This window comes from Saimiri boliviensis, chromosome 14 (genome assembly GCF_048565385.1).
Source record: "Saimiri boliviensis isolate mSaiBol1 chromosome 14, mSaiBol1.pri, whole genome shotgun sequence".
NCBI lineage: Eukaryota > Metazoa > Chordata > Mammalia > Primates > Cebidae > Saimiri > Saimiri boliviensis.
The window spans coordinates 75,120,869-75,138,719 of record NC_133462.1 but is presented as its reverse complement, the minus strand read 5'-3'; the positions used below and the strand labels follow the sequence as shown (position 1 = coordinate 75,138,719).

At 41.1% G+C, this 17,851-nt stretch overlaps 1 protein-coding gene across 10 annotated transcripts in view; it reads right to left on the bottom strand.

Annotated features, from left to right (window-relative positions):
• CNIH3 (cornichon family AMPA receptor auxiliary protein 3) overlaps positions 1-17,851 on the bottom strand; it is a 291,872-nt gene that overhangs the window by 257,031 nt on the left and 16,990 nt on the right. For 4 of the 10 annotated variants that reach the window (XM_074385251.1, XM_074385247.1, XM_074385248.1 and 1 more), the window contains exons 2-3: positions 16,817-16,935; positions 12,001-14,628 (exon numbers count right to left, since the gene is read on the bottom strand). The exons of 2 other annotated variants lie outside the window; for them this stretch is intronic. In XM_074385251.1, coding sequence (XP_074241352.1) covers positions 12,001-12,353 — 353 coding nt within the window. In that variant the 5' untranslated portion in view covers positions 12,354-14,628; positions 16,817-16,935. 4 more of the 10 variants (XM_039464193.2, XM_074385249.1, XM_074385252.1 and 1 more) reach the window with 4 other exon arrangements.

Sequence of the window (17,851 nt, the reverse complement as noted above, 5' to 3'; positions counted from 1 at the left end):
CACTGCGCCCCGCCAGTTCTGACAGTTTTCTTAGCGAAGTCTTTACGTTTTTCTGAATATAAGATTATTTCATCTGCAAACGAGGGTAATTTGACTTCTTCCTTCAATTCTGACGTACTTTATTCCCTTCTCTTGTCTGTTTGCTCCAGTTAGGACTCCTAGTCCTACGTTGAATAACAGTGATGAAAGACGGCATCCTTGTCTTGTTCCAGATATTTGAGAAAAGGCTTTCTGTTTTCTCCCTTCAGTATGATACTAGCTGTGGATCTGTCCTATGTGGCTTTTATTGTGCTGAGGTGTGTTCTTTTAATACCCGGTTTTTTTGGAGGATTTTTATCATGAAAGGGTGCTGAATTTTATCAAATGCTCTATCAGCATCATCTCAAATCATCAAATAGTTTTTGTCCTTCATTCTGTTGATATGATGTATCACACTGATTGATTTGCCCATGTTGAAACATCCTTGCATCCCTGGGATAAATCCCACCTGGTAATGATGAATACTTTTTTTAATGTATTGTTGAACTTGGGTTTCTAGTATTTTGTTGAGGACTTTTACATCAGTGTTCATGGGGGACACTGCCCTGTAGTTTTCTTTTACTGATGAGGTTCTGTCTGGCTTATTGGTAATATTGGCCTCATAGTGCATGGTGTGCAAGTTTCAGGTTTACCACTATTCTCTCCTTGTCTTTTTTTTTTTTTTAATCATTGGGGTAGGATCGGTGTTATCAGTTTTAAATTTTTCGCTAAAATTCAGCAGCAAACCCATCAGGTTCCAGGCTTTTCTTTGCTAACAAAATTTTTATTATGACTTCGATCTTATCACTTGTTATTTGCCTGTCCAGGTTTTGCATTTCTTCATGGTTCAATCTTGGTAGGCTGTATATATCTAGGAATTTATTTGTTTCTTCTAGACTTTATAATTTATTAGCATATAGCCACTAATGATCCTTTGAATCTCTGCAGTATCAGTTGTAATGTCTCTCTTATCATCTCTAATTTTCTTGATTTGGGCCTTCTTTCTTTTTTTCTTAGTCTGGATAAAAGTTTGTCAGTTTTATTTTTTCAGAAAACCAACTTTTTGTTTCATTGATCCTTTGAATTGTTTTCTTCATTTCAATCTCATTTATTTCTCCTCTGATCTTTATTATTTCTTTTCTTCTACTTATTTTGGGTTTGGTTTGCTCTTGCTTTTCTAGTTATTTAAGATACATCATTATATTGTTTGTTTGAAGTTTTTCTTCTTTTTTGATGTAGGCACTGATAGCCACAAAGCCCTGTAACACTGCTTTTGATGTATGCCATAGGTTTTGATATGTTGTGTTTCCACTGTCATTTGTTTCAAGGAAACTTGCAATTTTTTAAAACTCTTCATTGATCCACTGGTCACTCAAGAGCATATTGTATAATTTCCCTGTGTTTTTGTAATTTCCAGAATTCCTTCTGTTATTGCTTTTTAGTTTTATTTTATTGTGGTCAGAGAATATACTTGATACTATTTTAATTTTTTGAATGTTTTAAGACTGTGCCCTAACATATGGTCTCTCCTTGAGAACAATCCATGTACTAAGGAAAAAAATGTGTGTTCTGCAGCTATTGGATGAAATGTTCTGTAAATATCTATTCAGTCCATTTGGTCTATAGCGCAGATCAAATCCAATGTTTCACTGCTGATTTTCTGTCTAGGAGATGCATCCAATGCTGAAAGTAGCATGTTAAAGTCTCCAGCTATTATTATCTATCTCTCTACTTAGCACTATTAATATTTCCTTTACATACCTGTGTGCTCTCATGTTGGGTACATATATATTTACAATTGTTATATCCTCTTGCTGAACTGACTCCTTTATCATTATATAATGACCTTCTTTGTCTCTTTTTATAGTTTTTGTATTGAAACCTATTTTGTGTCACATAAGTATAGCTACTCTTGTTCTTTTTAGGTTCCCATTTGCATAGAATACCTTTTCTCGTCCCTTTACTTTCAGTCTATGTGTGTCTTTATAGGTGAAGTGGTGGTGTGTTTCTTGTAGGCATCAGATAATTGGGTATTTTTTTAAATCCATTTAGCCACTCTATGTCTTTTGATTGTTGAGTTTAGTCCATTACCAATTATTTATTATTATTGATAAGTAATATCAATAATTTGATTATTACTTATTTCTGCCATTTTGTGGCTTCCTGGTTGTTTTGTGGTCTTCTCTACTTTATTTCCTTCCTTCCTTCTTCCTTTTAGTGAAAGTGATGATTTTCTTGTGGTATGTTTTAATTGCTTGCTTTTTATTTTTTGTGTGTCCATTGTACGTTTTAAATTTGAGGTTACCATGAGGCTTGCAAATAATATATTAAATAATACCTTGCAAGCCCATTATTTTTTTTATTTGAAAAATACAACGTAAGGCTTTTTCTTTAAGCATCTCTATCATTAAGAGTAAAAGGAAATCAGACACCTACAACTGAAGCCGAAACTTTCTGCCAATGAGAGATTAGTGGCTCTGGGCAATTTCACATAGCCCAACAAAGATAGTTTCCTTGAATTATCATGAAAAACTGGCCCTAAAATTTATCAGGATGATTTATTCATAGAATCATCTGAGATAGCCATTATAAATATAGATGTCCAGGATCTTAGGTGGTTGTGGGAAAGGAAAACGCCTGGAATTCTGAATTTTGTGGTTTCTTATTTTTATTTTTTTTATTTCAATAGGTTTTTGGTGTCTGGTTACATGAATAGGTTCTTTAGGTGGTGATTTCTGAGATTTTGGTGCACTCATCACCCTAGCCGTGTATACTGTGACCAATGTGTAGCCTTTTATGCCTCACCACTCTCGAGCTTTTTTCCCCAAGTCCCTGAAGTCCAACATTTCGTTCTTATACATTTGTGTCCTCATAGCTTAGCTCCCACATATTGTTAAGAACATACGACGTTTGGTTTTCCATTCCTGAGGTACTTCACTTAGAATAGTAATCTCCAGGCCGGGCGCGGTGGCTCAAGCCTGTAATCCCAGCACTTTGGGAGGCCGAGGAAGGTGGATCACGAGGTCAAGAGATCGAGACTATCCTGGTCAACATGGTGAAACCCCGTCTCTACTAAAGATACAGAAAATTAGCTGGGCATAGTGGCACGTGCCTGTAATCCCAGCTACTCAGGAGGCTGAGGCAGGAGAATTGCTTGAACCCAGGAGGCGGAGGTTGTGGTGAGCCGAGATCGCGCCATTGCACTCCAGCCTGGGTAACAAGAGCGAAACTCCATCTCAAAAAAAAAAAAAAAGAATAGTAATCTCCAATTCCATACAGGTTGCTGTGGATGCCATTATTTCACTCCATTTTATGGCTGAGTAGTATTCCATGATATATATGCCACATTTTCTTTATCCACTCATTGTTTGATGGGCATTTGGACTGGTTCCGTATTTTTGCAACTGCAAATTGTCCTGCTATAAACATGCACATGCAAGGACCTTTTTCATATAATGACTTCTATCATCATATAGAAAATGTGGTAACACTCCGTTTAAAATGGTTTTTATGCAAAAGATAGGCAATAACAAATGATGGTGAGGACGCGGAGAAAAGGGAACCCATGTACACTGCTAGTGCAAATATAAATTAGTACAACCACTACGAAGAACAATTTGGAGGTTCCTCAAAAAAAAAACAAAAAACAAAAAACAAAAAAATAGAGCTATCATATAATCCAGACATCCCATTGCTAGGAAAATATCCCCAAAAAAGGAAATCAGTATATTGAAGAGGTATCTACACTCCCATGCTTACTGCAGCATTATTCACAATATCCAAGATTTGGAAGCAACCTAAGTGTCTATGAGCAAATGAATGGATAAAGAAAATGTGGTACATATACACAATGGAGTACTATCCAGCCATAAAAAGGAATGAGATCCTGTCATTTGCAACAACATGAATGGAACTGGAGCTCATCATGTTAAGGAAATAAGCTAGGCACAGAAAGACAAACTTTACATATTCTCACTCATTTGTAGGAGCTAAAAATTAAGCAACTGAACTCATGGAGGCAGAGCATAGAATGATGGTTATAAGACTCTGGGAAGGGTAGTGGGGGAGTCGGCAGGAAGACGAGATGGTTAATGGGTACAAAAAATAGAATGAATGAATAAGACCTAGTATTTCCACCAGGCACAGTGGCTCACACCTGGAATCCCAGCACCTTGGGAGGCAGACAGGCAGATCACCTGAGGTCAGGAGTTCGAGACCAGCCTGGCCAACATGGTAAAACACTGCCTCTACTAAAAATACAAAAAATGAGCTGGGCATGGTGGCACATGCCTGTAGTCCCAGCTACTGGGAGGCTGAGGCAGGAGAAGCACTTGAACCCAGGAGGTGGAGGTTGTAGTGAGCTGAGATTATTGTGCCACTGCACTCTAGCCTGGAAAACAGAATGAGACTCCATCTCAAAAGAAAAAACAAACAAACAAAAAACACAAGACCTAGTATTTGCTAGCAAAACAGGGTGACTATAGTAAAAAATAATTTAATTGTACATTTTTTAATAATTAAGAGTACAACTGGATTGTTTGCAACACAAAAGATAAATGCTTGAGGTTATGAATATCTCATTTGTCCTGATGTGATTATTACACATTGTATGCCTGTAATCAAAATAGCTCATGTACCCCGTAGATATACAGACTTACTATGTACCCCCCAAAAAGAAACAAAGCGAGCAAGAAAACAGTGGAACAACACATTTAAAGAACCAAAAGAGATGGCCAGGCATGGTGGTTTGTGCCTATAATCCCAGCACTTTTGGAGACTGAAGTGGCAGCATCGCTTGAGCCCATGAATTCAACAGCAGCCTGAGCAACATAGGCAGATCCCGTTTTTACAAACAAACAGAAAACAACAACTGAAAGAGGGCTGGGTGTGGGCTCACATCTGTTACCCCAACATTTTGAAAAGCCAAGGCAGAAGAATCACTTGAGGCCAGGAGTTGAAGACCAGCCTGGGCCAGACAAGGAGACCCTGTCTCTACAAAAAAAAATTTTTACAAAATTATCTGGGCCTGGTGGCACATACCTGCAGTGCTAGGTACTTGAGAGGCTGAGGCAGGAGAATCGCTTGAGACCAAGAAGGCTACAGTGAGCTATGATTGTGCCACTGCACTCCACCCTTTGTGACAGAGTGAGACACTACCTCTTAGGAAAAAAAAAAGAACTGAAAGAAAGAACTGCCAAGTTTAAATTATACACCCAGTTTTTTAAAAACCATATTTCAAAAATGAAAATAAAAATGTTTCCAGATTTTTTTTTAAGTCTGGCAGAATTCATCACTACCAGACTTTAAGAAATATTAAAGGAAGGCCTGAAAGCAGAAGAAAAATGATATCACATAGAAATATTGATCTAACAAAAGGAATGAAGAGTGTCAGAAATGGTTACCACATAGGTAAAACACAGATGTTTTTCCTATTACTTATGTCTCTTTAAGAGATCATTGGTCCTCAACAAAATATTAATAAATTAAATTCAGCAATATAAAAAAAGAATTAGCCAGGCATGATGGTGCATGCCTGTGGTCCCAGCTACTTAGGAGGCTGAGGCAGAGAGATCACTTGAGCCCAAAGTTTGAGGTTACAATTAGCTATGATTTGCACCACTGCACTCCAGCCTGAGTGACAGAACAAGACTCTGTTGCTATAAAATAAATAAATAATTTTTTAAAATTCTTAAAAATTATGCATCATAACCAAGTTGGACTTACCACAGGTATGCAAAACCAGTTCAATATTCAAAAATCAATCAATATAACCCATCATATCAACAGGCTAAAGAAGAAAAATCAGGCTGGGCAGAGTGGCTCATACCTACAATCCCAGCAGTTTGGGAGGCCAAGGTGGAAAGGTCATTTGAGTCCAGGAGTTGAAGACCAGCCTGAGCACCATAGCAAAACCCTGCCTTTATAAAAAAAATTTTTTTTAATTAGCTGGGCATGGTGGCATGCACCTGAAGCTCTAGCCTCTCAAGAGGCTGAGGTGGGAGGATCACTTCAGCCCAGAAAGTAAAAGCTGCAGTGAGCCGTGATTGCACCACTGTACTCCAGCCTGGATGACAGAGCAAGACCCTGTCTAAGAAATAAAATAAAAAAGAAGAAAAGTCATATGATCATATTAATTGATATATTTTAAAAAGCATTTTACAAAATCCAATTCCCATTCACACACACACACACACACACACACACACACACACACACAAAGTTTCACAAACTAAGATTAGAGAGAAACTGACTCAACTTGATAGAGTATCTACCAAAAACCACAGCTAACAGCATAATTAGTAGTGAAAGACTTAATGCTTTTCCCCTAATGTCAGGAACATGGCATCACGTTTTTTTGTTTGTTTGTTTTTGTTTTTGTTTATTTGTTTGTTTGTTTTGTGAGACAGTCTCACTCTGTCACCCAGGCTAGAGTATAGTGGCAGTGACATGACCATAGTTTACTGCAGCCTCTAACTCTTGGCCTTAAGTGATACTTCCACCTTCTCCCCCAACAGACGCATTCTCATCATTCTTATTCAACACAGTACTGAAAGTACTGTGCAATAGCGTATGCAATAAAGCAAGAAAAACAATAAATGCACACAGATTGGAAAGAAAGAAATAAAATTGTCCCTATTTGCAGGTGACAAGTCTCCTCACAGAAAATCCTAATAAATCTATTTTAACTGTGATTTTAAAAATTAATAAGGAAGGTCGCTGGACACAAAATCAACACACAAAAATCAACAAACGTAGAAAACAAAACTGAAAACATAATACTATTTACAATGGCTACAAAGCAAATGAAATACTCAGGTATAAATCTAACAAAACATGTATAAGATCTGTATGCTGAAAATCACAAAATCCTAATGAAAGAAATCACAGAAGACCTAATCAAATAGAGAGAAATACTATTTATGACTTAGAAAACTCAACACTAAAAACATCAATTCTTCCCAAATTGATTTACATAATTCATATCCAAATCCCAGCATGGCCTTCTGCAGATATAAATAACTTAACTCTAAAATACATATGGAAGGATAAAGGACCTAAAGTAGTTAAAACTATTTTGAAAAAGAATAATATGGTAAGAAGAATCATTCTACCCAATGTTAAGCCTTACAAAATAACTTCAGTAATCAAGACAGTAGGGTACTGGTGGAATAATAAATATGTAGATCAATAAAACAGAATAGAGAAAGCAGAAGAGAACCACAAAAATATGTACAACTAATTTTTTTTTTGAGATGGTGTCTTGCTCTTGTCGCCCAGGCTGGAGTACAGAGGCATGATCTCAGCTCACTACAACCTCCACCTCCCAGGTTCAAGCAATTATCCTGCCTCCGTCTCCTGAATAGGTGGGATTACAAGCACCTGCCACCATGCCCAGCTGATTTTTGTATTTTTAGTAGAGACAGGGTTTCACCATGTTGCCCAGGCTGGTCTCAAACTCCTGATCTCAGGGGATCCACCCACTTCAGCCTCCCAAAGTGCTGGGATTACAGGTGTGAGCCACCAAAACTGGCCAAAAACTGTTGTTTTTTTTTAAATGAAAATTTACAAACGCAATTAAATGGAGTAATGACAGCCTTTTCAAAACTTGTTGCGGGGAGAAAAAGGGAGGAGATGTCTGTAGGCCAAGAAAAAAAAAAGAAAAGCCTCAACCTAAGCCTCATATTTTATACAAAAATTAACTTAAAATGAATTATTGATTTAAATATACATGTAAAACTATGAAACTTTTGGGGGAAAAAAACAAAACAGGGGTAAATCTTCAAGACCTACAGCTGGGAGAACAGTACTTCAACTTGATATCAAAACTAGGATCCCAACCGGGCACAGTGGCTCATGCCTGTAATCCAGCAATATGGGAGGCTGAGGCAGGTGGATCAGTTGAGGTCAGGAGTTCAAGACCAGCCTGGCCAGTATGGTGAAATCCTGTCCCTACGAAAAATATAAAAATTATCTGGGTATGGTGGCAAGCACCTGTAATCCCAGCTACTTGGGAGGCTGAGGCAGGATAATTCCTTGAACCCAGGAGGCAGAGGTTGCAGTGAGCCCAGATCATGCCATTGCACTCCAGCCTGAGCAACAAGAGGGAAAAAAAAAAAAAAAAAAAAAAAACTTAAGAGAATGAAAAGGGCCAGTCATAGTGGCTCACACCTATAATCACAGCACTTTGGGAGGTGGAGGTGGGTAGATGGCTTGAGTCTAGCAGTTCAGGATAAGCCTAGGCAACATTTCCAGTGGTTCAATAAACATTGCCCAGGCTGGTCTTGAACTGCTGGTCCACCTGTCTCTACAAAAAATTAGCTGGGTATGGTGGCACATGCTTGTAGTCCCAGCCACTTGAGAGGCCGAGGTGGAAGGTTCACTTGAGCCCAGGAGGTCAAGGCTGCAATAAGCCATAATCACACCACTGCACTCCAGCATTGGTAACAGAGTGAGACCCTGTCTCAAGAGAATGACAAGATAAATTACAGACTAGGAGAAAATATTTGCGGGCCAAATATCCAACAAAGGATTTCGTATCCAGAATATAAAGAATCCTCAAAACTCAACAGTAGAAAAGCAAACAATACAATTAGAACGTGTACTAAAAACATTTCACTCAAGAGTAGATACAGGTGAGAAGTTAATGAAAAGATGTTAAATCTCGATGATTAAGGAAATCTAAATTAAAACTATAATGCAGTATCACTACATGTCTATCAGAGTGATAAATTAAAAATGCCAAATTCTGGCAAGAACATGGGTAAAACTGGATCACTCATACATGGCTAACAGGAATGTTAAATGGGATAGCCAGTCTGGAAAATATTTTGGCATTGTCTTTTAGAACTAAAAGTGCACTTACCATACAACTCAGCAATTGGACCCTTGGGCATTTATCCCAGGCAAATGAAAACCTATTTGCACTCTGAAATCTATACATGAATGTTGATAACAACTCTATTTGTCATAACCAAGAACTAGATACCACCCAAACATCCTTCCATGTGTAAATGGTTGAACTGTAGTACATCCATACCACAGATACTACTCTGAAACATAAAGGAAAAAACTATTGACAGAATTAGGCCAGCCAGGCATGGTGGCTCATACCTGCAATCCCAGCACTTTGGGAGGCCGAGGCAGGTAGATCACAAGGTCAGGAGTTTGAGACCAGCCTGGCCAACACAGTGAAACCCCATCTCTACTAAAAATACAAAAATTAGCTGGGCATGGTGGCAGGCACCTGTAATTCCAGCTATTCAGGAAGCTAAGAGATACACTATGTGCTTATGAAACTTCAGCTTCCCTCCAATTCCACCCTGGGAAAGACTTCAAATTCAGTAATTCTAACGAGAAAGATAAGCATAAGCAGATCTATTTTTTTCTGCGTACAGAGCTCTACCAGAAGAAATGCCTCACCCAAGATAGAAGTTGTTATTTCTCTTCTTTACTGATAGGTATTTGCCCCTTTGCCATAGTATAGATGAGAACAGGAAAATACTTGGATATCGATGAGGGTCACGTTATCTGTTATAATTAGGTTTGGCTTTGTGGAATAGAAAACTTATTTCCATGTAAGGATTCATTTTCATTTATTAAAGACCAGGAGTAAACAGCCAGGAACGGTTTTGGCAGCTCTGTGAAGTCATCAGGGTTTCGGCCTTCTGTTTCCTCCAGCATGTGACATCCATCCTCAAGGTCACATGATGTCTGCTGAAGACCTGATCTAAGCAGGTCTTAGATCAGGAAGGAAGCAGGGAAGGCAAAGAGAGGGGATCTGATTGTCCCAGAAGAAAAAAGCCAGACTACCAGAGAGAAAGTCAGGTGTCTGGCCATTTGGAGTCAAAAGAGATAACAGACACTGGAACCAATCCTGGAATAGCACTCAGGTACCTTGGAGGGTGTACCCTAAGAGAGCTGATCGCTGGAGCTGAAACGGGACCTCTGAGTTTAAGGGGCCACACAATTGAATATGGTGCTAACATTCTCCTTTTCTTGAAGAACTGCTGCAAAGAGCTCCCCTCCTAAGTTCTGGTCCCATCCTTCAGAGACTGTATTACAAGTGCAAGCAGGGCCTCTCCTGACTGTGGACCAAACAGGCTCTGGGAGAACCCATTAACACTGGCCCTGAATACCTTGCATCTTCCCCTGAGCACTCAGCTACCCAGTGTGTCTGGGATACCTGTGGTGAGTTGGGTGCATGGGTGGATCTGAGCAAGACAAATGTTTGCTGTTCCTGAACACACGCTTGAAAAGTGGTAAGTTCACAACAAATTCATAAAAGTGAGTTCAGTATGTTATCATTAGCGGGAAAGTGGTGGGAGGTCTGTTCAACAGCGGAAGGAAAGGTTGGAATCAGACAGTAAGAGGCACAGAGAAGGTAGTCAAAGGGAGGTTGCTGTCATCAGACCAGGCTCTCCTGCCCACCAACCACAGGCCACCATCCCAGACCTTCTCTCTGACATCGGGAGCTGGGGAGCATCTGTCTTGCCAAGCCTTATGCGATCAGCTCCTGGCAGCCTCACACCTGGTAGGCTGAGGGACTGGGAATAAGCCAGAGCCCCTCTGCTAAGCATAACTTCAGGAAGTGGGCAGCCCACCCCTGAAGAATCAATACTGACAGAGCACTGCTGCCTTCGCTGCTGACCACACGGAGTGTACAGCTCCTTTCTCAGCTTTGATGCTCTGGCCACACGATGCCCCAGAACCAGTTCCTAGTCAGCCCTGAGCTCTCCCACCACTGTCAGTGAATGAGATCAGAGTGAAACCGGCCGTACACCACTCCTTAATACATTCAAAAGCACAGAGGAGGTTCCTGAACACAAAGCCAGGAGAGGGTAGGAGCCCTGGAAGGGAATATCCTACCCAAGTGCAGTACTTAACTATCATTATTACAGTAATGCATTATTTCTGTTTAAGATCATTTCAGAGGGCACTAACTGGTATAAAGTAAAATAAGTCTCCTTCCTCCCCACACCTAGCTGCACTCCCTAGGGATGACCATGGATAGCTTCTGGTATACCTCTCAGTAGTTCTCTATCCAAGTGTATTCTGTTGAATGCATGTGCAAGAATTTTACTTATAGATAATTCAATTAACAATAATCACTAATTTATAAAATGTATATTACTGACACTGACACTGGAGGTAGAAAAACAACTAAAAGTGGTAAAAGTGAACGTTTAATTCTTCCAGAGTGCAGTTTTTGAAATGACCACCAGGTGTCAGAGTTATCAATAGTACTGTAATCCCCAAATTATGACTGGAAAGTTACAAGAACAGAAAAGTGCCTGGCTGGGAATGAGACGGCGAGATTCCCCCCTCAACAGGATTCCTTGGCCCTTTGGCCCAATATTTCATCTACTTAAGGTTGCAGGGAGGGAGAAAGGGAAGCTACAGAAAAAAAAAAAAATCCTCAGACCACAGATTCCCTTTCAGTTGGGTACCTTTTGATCTTTAGAGGAGCTCTGTGAAGGCACTGTTAAATTTCACAGGGGAAATGTAAAGACTAGGCAGAGTCGGTCCTCCTACAGCTGCAAGGCTACTTTTGGAAGCCAGAGCTATCTCCTTTCCTCAGTAGGGGTGGAGAACAGAGGAGGACACACGGGCACGGACACACACACACGCATGCGCAGGCGAGGACTCAGCTACGGCCATCCTTGTTTTAAAAGGGAAAAGCCAATTCTGCTTGTAGGAGCACCTCTTAGTTTACCGCCACCATCTCTTACTCATTTCCCATTGACTCCTTGCATGCACTTCCTCTAGCAGGCCTGACCCGCCTGCTGTCCTGAGCTGCTGATCTAGAAAATATTCCACCACCATGCTTGAGAGCAGGGTGTGGACAGTCTCCCCTCAGCATATCCAGGCTGTCATCCAGGGGCGGTTACACCACCCTTCCTCTAGGGCAGAGGCCTGAGCGAGGTGGCCTTGCTGCTCCTACTCCCTGGCACCACACGCCCAGCTCTTGTGCAGCCAACATACCATGGACGGCTCCAGGCGACTCCCACAGCAAGCCTCTTCCTGTATCTTCTTGGATCACTGATATCTGTACTGGCAGACCAGAATAGTGAAGCTGTCACAAGGCCTTTTGTAAAGAAGGCACAGAATAGCACAAGTCCAGAGTGAGCTAATGTCTTCCCTGGGAGGGCACAGCTGAAGAGCGTCGAAAAGAAAGGGGAATCTGGCCGGGCACAGTGGCTCATGCCTGTAATCCCAGCACTTTCGGAGGCTGAGGTGGGAGGATCTCTTGAGGCCAGGGGTTCAGGAGCAGCCTGAGCAATATGGCGCAATCCTGTCTCTACAAAAATACAAAAATTAATTGGGCATGGTGGCATGCACTTATAGTCCCAAATGCTTGAGAAGCTGAGGTAGAAGGATGGCTTAAGCCCAGGAAATCCAGGCTACTATGAACCATGACTGTACCACCTCACTCCAGCCAAGGCAACAAAGAGAGGCCCTGTCTCCAAAACAATAAATAAATAAATAAATAAATAAAAGGGGAATCTTTACATATCCCATTGACACTTGTCTAGGCCGCTCCCTGGACCACATCTCATATCTGAGCTATGAGGCTAGGGAAGGGATCAGATAGGATTCAGACCCCCTACACACTGGAACTTTCTGTGGATGGAACTTTGCTATGCAGAATGATGCAGAGCTTGTGGAAAGGGGCAGGAGATGGCGTGAAGAGAGGAGAGGGGGAAGAAAAGAGTTCCACTCTCCATGGACCATGTTATAGGCTTCAATCCTACTTGAGATGTGACTTCCATCATTTCTGACAGATTAAAGTGACCTTTTTATGTGAGTTCAATAACCACATCTGCTAAACTGGCACATCCCATATCAACCACATGAAGCAAGTAATTATTTTAGTCACCATATACTTTAAATGCTACATATATAAAATTTAAAATTATGCACCTCTGGTGCCACACATATAATAAAATGCCAGCTATTATTAAAACACTGGTAGTATTCATATTCAATATGACAATACAGTATGTTTGATGTTTCAAACATAAGGTTCAAGCCAAATGCTTCATATAAACATAAAAAGGGTAAAACAATGTTTATATCTGGATGTCCATTCATTTACCGTGACTGATATAATAACTGTTGCTTTAATGTGTCCAACACAGGTACGGCAATGGAAATTTTTCTACATTATCCTATAACTTATAAGGGGTACAGAACAGAAAGAATCTCTCATAGTGGTATTCCTATTATATCCTCTTCCTGAGAAGGGTCAGACTGAGCCATGGGCAAAGACTGTCCAGCATCACCCTCATCTGCCCTGGATGTGTCTACCTCAAGGAAGGGTTAATAATGGGCCTCTTCTCTGGGCACCGAACTCACTCTTTGGTGACATTTGGATGATCCTAGGTCTACTAGATTCCTGGTAAGCCAAAGAACATTCCAAACCTCTGCAAAGTCTTCCTATCAGTCACAAATTCTACTTCATTATGCCATTCAAACAATAGGCGTTTCACAAGGCCAAGGCAGACTTCACTGGTCAATGTGTACCTTGAGGATGGGGTGGTGAGGGTGAAAGGAGGGTGGATTCAGGCCCCCACTCACTAATCAAATACAGATGGTCCCTGACCTACAGCGGTTCAGCTTACAATTTTTCAACTTTACGATGGTGTGAAAGCAATACATATTCAGTAAAAACCATACTTCGAGTACCCACACAACCATTCTGTTTTTCACTTTCTGTACAATATTCAATAAACTACATGCTATTCATCATTATTATATAATAGGCTTTTTAGATGATTTTGCCCAACTGTAGGCTACTGTAGTGTTCTGAGCGCATTTAAGGTAGGCTAGGCTAAGCTATGAAGTTCTGTGGGTTAGGTGGATTAGTCACATTTTTGACTTATACAATGGGTTTACTGAGATACAACCCCACTGAAAGTCCAGAAGCATCTCCGTACCTGCTTGCCACCACCCCCTCCAGGTTATTCATGCTTTAAGTAGGTGAGTCAGAGGAGGTGGGCGGTTATATTTGGTTTTGCCATGTGTATGGTATCCTAATGACAGTGACTGCTCCCTCTAGTTAATCCTTCCACAAGTGACTCCACCTCCAAGCCCTGCACTCAGTCAGGTAAAATGCCTGACTGAGAATCTCCCATCTCTTCACCAGTACCAGAGGTCGATTCTCTTCTAGAATGCAAGGAAGGAAATCATTGATGTGAACACAGACGCTGAAGACTTCCTGAGCCAGTCACAAGCTTGGGTGCAGAGTGAGGCCAAGCTAAAAGCTCACACAGGTCACTGACTATAATTATCCCTCCCATAAGGGCAGCCTTCCTCACCTGCAGCCACGCAGCTTCTAAGGCAGTGACAAATAGCTGTGCCTGTCGAAACTCCTGAGGAAACATTCCTCACCAGGTCTCTCAGTCCAGGCTTCAGTGGCGGGACCAGAAAAGTAAACAGACTACACCAAAGAAAGAAGAGAGAACTGGTTCTCCTGCTCTCTGGCTGGTTTATGACATTTCAATTATGTTCGACACAATATAGCTGAATTATCTTTAACCTTACCAAGCTTCCTAGCTTTGCAAAAGAAATATTAGTTGATAGAGTGGAACGATAGCTAGAAGCAGAGATCTGAAAAACAAAACTCACAAGTAGAAATGAGCCCATAAATGATACTACCACACTATTGGGTAGATAAAACATAGCACCTTTTACTCAAGGAACCATGAGTGAGGGACATTTTAGGTCTTGCTTATTTGTAATTTATTTCTGAGAATAATATAGTGTATTTTCTTCAAGAAATCTTGCTGTTATTTCCCTAAATGGAAGAGGAACCCTCAGTTCTAATGTCCCCAGTTGCTGTGTTGCCATGATTATACTAGAACATCACCATCATACTAGAACAGTTCCAGATAATTCTGCCTAAAGTTAAGACAGAGATTCTTCATATACAGTCTTTTGGACAATGTGACTCAGTGTCTAAACAAACTGATCTTGGGTTTTAACAGCTCTGTTTGTGGGGGAGGATAAAGAAGGGTCCTATTTCTTCTCTTTGTTTCACTTTTCTTCTCCCCTCAATGCTATGAAAATCTTCTTTCAAAACTTGTCAAAGGTAGCAGGGTACAGTGGCAGGCACCTGTAGTCCCAGCCACTAAGGAAGCTGAGGCAGAAGGATGGCTTGACCCCACAATTTTGAGGCTGTAGTACACTTTGATCATGCCTATAAATAGCCTGTACCCTGCACTCCAGTCTGGGCAACATAGCAAGAACCCATCTCTAAAAATTAAAAGAATTTTTTTAAAGCCTTGTCAAAGGTATACAACAACCTCACAGTGAAATATCCAAAGTTCTTCTGATTATGGTGTTAGAACTTAGCGTTAACAGTTGCAACCTCCAGTGACTACAGTTGCCAAATAGATTTGTTTCATAATATCTTGAGGTCAGGTAGAGTGGCTAACGCCTATAACCCCAACACTTCGGGAGGCCAAAGCGAGAGGATCCCTTGAGGCTAGGAGTTCAAGACCAGCTTGGGCAACATTGTGAGAACCTGTTTCTACAAAAAAAAAAAAAAAAAAAAAAAAAAAAAAAAAAAAAAAGCCAGGTATGGTGGCTCATGTCTGTGGACCCAGCTACTCAGAAGGGCTAAAGTGGAAGGGCTGGAAGGTGGGTTGAGCCCAGAAAGTCAAAGCTGCAGTAAGCCATGATCACACCACTGCACTCCAGCCTGGGTGACAGAGAGACCATGTCTCTCTAAATTAAAAATATATACACACACACACACATTTATGTGTATATGTGTGTGTGTATATGTATATATAATATATATAATCTTGAGCTAATTCTTTTTGCTCAAGATTGTGTATATTATATATACACATAATTTATATGTATTATATATAATATCTGAAATACTTTAATTTTTTTAAAAATCCATTTCTTCTTGAAACACAGCCCCCTTTGCCAGGTGCGGTGGCTCACACCTGTAATCCCAGCACTTTGTAAGGCGGAGGCAAGTGGATCACTTGAGGTCAGGAGTTCGAGACCAGCCTGCCAAACATAGTGAAGCCCCATCTCTACTAAAAATACAAAAATTAGCTGGGCATGGTGGTGGGCGCCTGTAATCCCAGCCACTAGGGAGGCTGAGGCAGAACTGATTGAACCCAGGAGGCAGAGGTCGCAGTGAGCTGAGATCACACCATTGCACTCCAGCCCAGGTGACAAGAGGAAAACTCTGTCTCAAAAGAAAAAGAAATACAGCCCACTTTTATTTTTACTTTTTAGACAAGGTCTGGCTCTACTGCCCAGGCTGGAGTGCAGTGGTGCAATCTGGGCTCTCTCCAAATTCCACCTTCCAGGCTCAAGCCATCCTCCCACCTCAGCCTCCTGAGTAGCTAGGACAACAGGTGCACACTAACACACCAAATAATTTTTATATTCTTTGTAGAGATAGGGTCTCACTTTGTTACCCAGGCTGGTATCAAACTTGTGAGCTAAAGTGACCCACCCACCTCAGCCTCACAAAGTGCTGGAATTACAGGTGTAAGCCATCACGGCCAGCCCAGCCCACTTTTAAGAGACATGGGGCCAGGTACAATGGCTTAGGCCTGTAATCCCAGCACTTTGGAAAGCCAAGGCTGGTGGATCACTTGAGGTCAGGAGTTCAAGACCAGCCTAGCCAACGTGGTGAAACCCTGTCTCTAGTAAAAATACAAAAATTTAAAATAAAATTAAAAAATAGCACACTGGTTAGGCAGAAAACACATACACACACACACACACACACACACACACACACACAATTAGGCGTGGTGGCCTGCACCTGTAATCCCAGCTACCAGGAGGCTGAGGCAGCAGAATCACTTGAACACAGAAGGCAGAGGTTGCAGTGAGTTGAGATCGTGCCACTGCACACCAGCCTGGGCAACAGAGTGAGACTGTCTAAAAAAAAAAAGAGAGAGAGACATGGTTGTAAGAAATAGTTCACTTTCCTCTTAATTCTACTATCAGAAATACAATAGTGCAATAAGGATGAATTTCAAAAGTCACAATATATACAACAGTACTGCAAGTGGCAGCTGATAGTCAACCTCAATATCTGGGAGGCAACAGGGAATAGTGGCGACTCTGGTAAACTGAAAAGCACATAACCTGTATAAAAGCAGAAGCCATTGTTAATGCCAACCATCTGTTTTGCAAAAGTGTGGATCCAAGTATTTGAAGAGAAACCAGAAGTCCAGATTACTACGTGTAATCTCTCTATTTTTAAATATGGACTATTAGCTTAAAAGAAAAGGGAAAAGTCATGTGGTTACCACTTTGCTACCTCCCTTTACTAGAGGCAATCTGACTGGGAAGAGGACTGTTCTGGAAGTCAGGGAGCCAAGATTGTTAAACCCAGCTCTGACACCAACCCATTTTCTTCCCCTGGGCAAAAGACCTAATCATCCAGGACCTCAGTTGCCTTGTCTGAAAAGTTTAGAGGTCCAAAATTCCTTTCTTTTTTTTTTGTTTTTGTTTTTTTGTTTGAGATGGAGTCTTGCTCTGTCGCCAGGCTGGAATGCAATGGCACGATTTCAGCTCACTGCACCCTCCGCCTCCTGGGTACAAGCAATCCTCCTGCCTTAGTCTCCCAAGTAGATGGGCTTACAGGCAGACACCACCACACACAGCTAATTTTTGTATTTTTAGTAGAGAAAGGGTTTCATCATGTTGGCCAGGATGGTCTCAATCTCCTGACCTTGTGATCCACCTGCCTTGGGCTCCCAATGTGCTGGGATTACAGATGTGAGCCACCATGCCCGGCTCCAAAATTCTTTTCAATCCTAAAGTACAGTGTATGGATGAATACATTTTC